The sequence below is a fragment of the Mustelus asterias genome, chromosome 8, assembly GCF_964213995.1.
Source record: "Mustelus asterias chromosome 8, sMusAst1.hap1.1, whole genome shotgun sequence".
Lineage (NCBI taxonomy): Eukaryota > Metazoa > Chordata > Chondrichthyes > Carcharhiniformes > Triakidae > Mustelus > Mustelus asterias.
Window position 1 is genome coordinate 19652375 of NC_135808.1, and position 6085 is coordinate 19658459.

Consider the following 6085-nt stretch of genomic DNA (forward strand, 5'->3'; position numbering starts at 1 on the left):
CCTTTAGGGATGGAAACCTGCTGTCCTCACCTGCCGGACTCCAGACCCACAGCTACATGGTTGACGCTTCACTGACCTCTGAAATGGCCGAATGAGACTCTCAGTCCAAGGGCAAATGAGGGAGTGGGTAACAAAAAGTGGCCTTGACAGTGATGCCTACATTCCACGGAAGAATAAATAAAAGATGGGACAAATTGTGACAGATTGTTCCTTGGGTGTATTTCAGACAGATCCTTTTCTCGTTCCTGGGATGTGAGTGTTTCTGGCAAGGCCAGCATTTGTTGCCCATTGCTAATTGTCCTTGAGAAGCTATATTTATTAATTTATCCCAACACTTGCTTCTGCTTAAAGGAGGTTGCCTTGGGACGGTCCTCTTGGATACCTGCAATTGACTCGTTTTGTTTTTCAGTTGCTGTGGTCCGTCTCTGAATATCTGGGTTCTGTTTAGCCGGTGAAAGCATGAGCAGAGTGTTACTTTTCCTCATTGTCATCCTGGCTCAAGGTGAGCTCTCTTGTTTACTGTCAGTTAATCTGCCTTTCAGTAAATCCTGGAATGACTGGAGACATGGATGAGGTTAGGACACAGAATTGAACTCTACTCGTCTTGGCTGTGTTATTCTAGGGTCTGAATTTTCATTCCCGGGTCAGGAGATCAGAGTCGGGACAAATTCCGATTTGGGAGAGAGTGCCCTGGAGAATTTTCACTCACTGAGTTGGGGGGGTGGGGGCTGGGTGGACGAGGGGGGGGGGGGGGGGGGTAGTGTTTATTCATAGTCCCACTTCAAAGAGTCTATAACCACTTGGGGCTGTCAATCAAACTGTAAAATGGCAGGCACTGCACTGTGATAATGGGAGGCTGTGAAACAGTCATGCAGTACTAAATAGTGATCTCCCTTAGGTGTATGTCAACTGATGGAGCGAAATAGCAAGCAATTATTTTGCTCTAACACTCCATGCCGTTTTTACAAAATTTAAAGGGCTGGATTTGTCAATGTCTTGACAGATTGACAGTTGTTTTTGACAGTTGTTTTTGACACTTTTAACAGATTCCTTTGACATTTTTGATTGTTGCCTTTGATAGTTGCTTTCAACAGCTCTCTTGACAGTTCCAATGAGTTTATGCACTTTTTGTGCATATTCATGTCCACTTTAAACACGTTCAAAGGGCACTTGACTTCTTCCAAAAGACATGTAACCTCCCACAAAGGTGTCCCGGGATCTTATCCGCCATCCTTCCTTTCCAAAAGGACTTTGCAAAGTTTAGACTTGCTCCTGCCAGGACCTGGACCAACTCTAATACTAAGGTTAAGTCACCTGGTTCTTGTCTCTTCCACCACCACACTCCCCCCCCCCCCCCCCTCCCAATGCCTCTGCCTCTACACTGACAAATCCTTACTGAATTCTCTTATTTTAGGATTTTCGCCTGTATTTCAAGGTCAGCAGCAAAGTGAAGGTGCCTGATATTGAAAAAAGCCACCCACCAAGATTCAGCCACCCTCTGTGGCATGGATTTCTCCTTTCCCCCCGTCAAATCGAATCTTGTCAAGGGGATCTCAAGCCTCCAGCAACAATCATGTTATCAAGCAAGATGAGCAACCAATCAGATGACAGTATCTTCACAGACAGCAAACTAGGAAGTGAAATGAACTTTTCACTTCTATAGAGAGTGAAATACACTATTGGGACACATGTACGGGATTAAGGTGGAAGCTGAAAGATAAATTTTTTTTTCAGAAGTGTGGTTTTAAAAATCCTAATGGAAAGATTTGACATTGTACAGATTAGTTTTTCAGAAACAATGAGGTGGTCCAGCAATAATTATGAAAATAGTAAAATTCAGAAGTCCAGTTACATCTCCTTCAACTAGGTGTAACTTTTCCAGGGGTTTGCACAGTGAGACTGACAGCATAAAGGGGGTAAGATTTCATCAGTTCAGTGATTTCTACTTGATGTATTTGTGGGGAAAGGCATATACTTCAACAGTGCAAGCTGTGGGGAAGCGTAGGATCACTGACAGCAGCTTCTGGATCGCCACTGTTACGATAGGACAGTGTGCGCAAATCCATTTACGATCTCCCAATTGTAGATATTCCTTTTGAAATACAGACAATTCCCTTATCTCCCAAATGTAAGTTCCCATTCACGCTGCCCCTCTGGCACTCCGTCTCAGCTCTGTTAATTTCCACTTCAACCACTTGCCTTATAATAAGAATCCTATTGATTCTTTGACCCCTACAGTTTTGAAGGGTTTTATTCATTTAATTAAAACGACTCTACTCTAAACCTGCTACTCACACACACACAAGCCTGTTTCACAGTATATGACAGTGATATTCAAAAAATATTGAGAAATCTTGTTCTTTCTCACACCTCATTTTAGTTGTGCATGTGAGGAGTCCAGAGGTTGCTGTCAATTTTGGAGGAGTGAATAATGGCAAATGCTAGCAGTTTCATCGTACCTACTGAGGCAAAATCCAGGCCAATGCCTCAACTGGTAAAAGTTTAATGATTGCTTTTATTAAATCATTTTTCAAGGTTGGTCGGAAGTCACACTCTCAGGGAGAGAATATCTCTTGATCCAAGAGGTGAGAAACTGGACTGAAGCTCGGGACTATTGCCAAAGCCGGTACATTGATCTCGCAAGCATACTGAGCCCAGAGGTGGGAGTGATCATCGCTGATCTGTCAGAGCAAGGGGACAATGCATGGATTGGACTTTATAATGACAAACAATCTTCTAATGGATGGAAGTGGACGACGGGAGAGACGTTCAATTATACCAACTGGACACCTTCATACCCATGGGAATTCAATCACACATCTCCTGCCTGCGTTTATGTAAGCAAGTATCAATGGTTGGACGCACCATGTGGAATCTCATTGCCATTCATCTGTTACACAGGTATTCCGATTTGTTGTGTTAATCATAAAATCCCTACTGTGCAGAAGAGGCCATTCGGTTCATTGAGTCTGTATCGACTCTGACAGAGTATCTTACACAGGCACTCTCCCCCGCCCTATCCCTGTAAACCCACACATTTACCATGGCTAACCCATCTAAGCTACGTATTTTGGGACACTAAGGGGCAATTTAGCACGCCAATCCAACTAACCTGCACACCTTGTGGACAAGTGTTACTTTTCTCTGTCGGGGAAAGGCATGATAGCTTTACATCATTACCACCAGGAATGCTAATGAGTTCTATTGTGGGAGTCTCGCCCTGTATCCTTTTGTAGGTGTGCAATTTTCATAGAGAGTCATGGAAACCTAGGTCGGGAATAAGGAGATGGTGAGCCATTGAAATCTCCGCTCACACAGGCAGGATCAAAAGATCCTGTCGGCATGAACAGCTGGAAAATTCTGGAAAAAGGTGGCCATTTGGCCATTATGTCCACGCTGGGTCTTTGAATACATCATCGCACTTAGACCCAGATGCTGAGCATTTGCCCATAACCTTGAGTTCCTCAACCTCAGATACCCTTTCTGACTCCCAGGTAAAAGTTCTTGGTGGGAACTGAACTTGAATTTTGCTGAGAGGAGGGACAAGTTGCCGAGCTTTCTATTTTGCACTGATCAGGGAAAACACGAGAATGCCTAGTTTCAAACATTCGCCACAAATTATATTAGAAGAGGAAAAATCCCACCACGGCAGTTGGTAGAATTTCATTTCAATGAAAAGTATCAGGAATTGAGAATCTACTGATGACCGTGAAACCATTGTCGATTGTTGGAAAAACCCATCTAATTCACTAATGTCCTTTAGGGAAGGAAATCTTCCGTCCTTACCTGTTCTGGCCTAGTAACTCCAGATCCACAGCAATGGCCGAGCAAAGCATTCAGTTCAAGGGAAACTAGGGATGGACAATAAATGCTCGGCAGCCGGCGAGTCCCACCAATGAATAAAATAAAATCTACCACTTTATGCATTGCAATTTTCAGTTGGCATCTGGCACCCCCACTGACCATCTTGCACCCCTCCCTGCCCATTTTATTCCCTCCCCCCACCAGCCTCAACAGCATCTTGGGGGGGGGGAACTTTCAGATTTCCATTACCCATTGGGTGAAGAAGTGCTCCCTGATATCTTCTCTGAAGAACTTAGCTCTGGTTTGAAGATTGTAATCCCAAGCTCTGGACCTGTACCACAAAAGGAAACTATTCCCCTTTTCCTGTGTGGAAGAAATCCTTTCTGACTTGTCTCATTGCTTATGTCACGAGTCAATGAAAGTGGAGTGGAAGGTGCAGCAAGCAACTTGGAAAGCAAAAGCAAAATACTGCGGATGCTGGAATCTGAAATAAAAACAGAAAATGCTGGAAAGTCTCAGCAGGTCTGACAGCATCTGTGGAGAGAGAATAGACCCAACGTTTCGAGTCTAGATGACCCTTCGTTAGAGCTGAGAGGAAAGAGAATCAGCAGAGATTTATACTATGTGGGTGGAGGGAGGAGTGGTGGATTTGGACAAATGGAATATAAATGAGCCTGGAGAAGGCTGAGAAGGTGTTGAAAGTGTCCATTAAGTGATCAGAATGTGTGAAAAGCAAAACAAAGGTACAGCTTGGTAAAGAACTGCCTGAGGAATCTGACAGTGGGCCTGAAGAAGGAGGGTTGGGGGTTAGGGTGGCGGGGGGTGCGGGGCGGGGGGGGGAGGGGGGGTGGTGGGTGTTGGCTGTGAAAAGAAAGAGATAAAATGGAGAATGAGATGCAATGAAATGAAATAAAATAAATGGAAATGGGGTGGAGAGGAGAGTTCATGCTCTGAACTCAATGTTCAGTCCAGAAGGCTATGAAGTGCCTAACCAGAAGATGAGGTGCTGATCCTCCAGTTTGCGTCACAGCCTTCCAGAATGAACATTGAGTTCAACCACTTCAGAGCATGAACTCTCCCCTCCACCTCATTTCCATTTATTTTATTTCATTTCATTTCATCTGATTCTCCATTTTATCGCTCTCTTTCTTTCTACACTGTCCCCCACCCGCCCCCACTTCTTCAGGCCCACTGTCCCATTCCTCAGGCAGCCCTTTACCCAGCTGTACCTTTCTTTTGCCATTCACGCATTCTGGACACTTAATGGACACTTTCAACACCTTCTCAACCTTCTCCAGGCACTTGTCCAATTCTACCACCTCTCCCTACCCTCCTGGTATAAATCTCTGCTCTCTTTCCTCTCAGCTGTGATGAAGGGTCATCTAGACTCGAAACATTGGCTCTATTCTCTGTCCACAATTTGGAAGGCAAATTGGACATTGGCCTTTATTGTAAAAGAACTTGAGTTCAGAAGTAGTGATGTCTTACTGCAGTTATACAAGGCCTTGGTGAGACTGCACCTGGAGTATTGTGTGCATTTTTGATCTCTCTACCTAAGAAAGGAGAGATTGGTTCGACTGGGCCTGTATTCAGTGGAGTTTAGAAGGATGAGAGGAGATCTGAATCGAACGTATAAAATTCTAACAGGGCTGGACAGACTAGATGCAGGGAGGGTGTTTTCCCTGGTTGGGGAATCTAGAACCAGGGACACAGTCTCAGGGTACGGGGAGACCATTTAGGACTGAGATGAAGAAAAGTTTCTTCACTCAGAAGGTGGTGAACCTGTGGAATTCTCTACCACAGAAGGCCTTGGAGGCCAAGTCACTGAAAGTGTTCAAGAAAGAGATAGATATTTTTTAGATTTTACTGGCATTAAGGAGGGACATGGAGAAAGTGGGAGTGTGGCATTGAGATAGAGAATCAGTCATGATCACATTGAATGGTGGAGCAGGCTTGAGGGTCTGAATGGACTACTCCTGCTCCTATTTCTATGTTTCTATGTTTAATGTTAAGTCATTATTCTTCGGGTGAAACGCTAACTGATTCCTTTTTTATTTGGTAATTGATCTTTCAAGGTCGGTCGGAGGCCTCTGTCTTGGGGAGAGAATATCTCTTGATCCAAGAGGTGAGAAACTGGACTGAAGCTTGGCAGTACTGCCAGAGCCAGTACACTGATCTCGCCAGCATACCCAATGGAGAGGAGGGAGCGCTCATCGCTGACCTGTCAGCTCAAGGGGACTGGGCATGGATTGGACTTTATAATGACGAAAGATCCTCTAAT

The 6085-nt window shown here is 44.6% G+C and overlaps 1 protein-coding gene across 1 annotated transcript; it reads left to right on the plus strand.

Annotated features, from left to right (window-relative positions):
- The first annotated feature begins 451 nt into the window (after nucleotides 1–451).
- Nucleotides 452–6084, plus strand: LOC144497669 (putative C-type lectin domain family 20 member A). Its single transcript, XM_078219111.1, has 4 exons — nucleotides 452–502; nucleotides 2536–2901; nucleotides 5880–6031; nucleotides 6076–6084. Exons 1-4 carry the CDS (start codon nucleotides 460–462, stop codon nucleotides 6082–6084), a joined length of 570 nt encoding a protein of 189 aa, XP_078075237.1. The 5' UTR covers nucleotides 452–459.
- Nucleotide 6085: the final 1 nt, after the last annotated feature.

Coding starts and splice junctions, on each gene's coding strand:
- LOC144497669 (XM_078219111.1), top strand. CDS start 460: ATGAGCAGAGTGTTACTTTTCCTCATTGTCATCCTGGCTCAAG. Junction 503..2,535: donor CATTGTCATCCTGGCTCAAG/GTGAGCTCTCTT, acceptor TCATTTTTCAAG/GTTGGTCGGAAGTCACACTC. Junction 2,902..5,879: donor GCCATTCATCTGTTACACAG/GTATTCCGATTT, acceptor TGATCTTTCAAG/GTCGGTCGGAGGCCTCTGTC.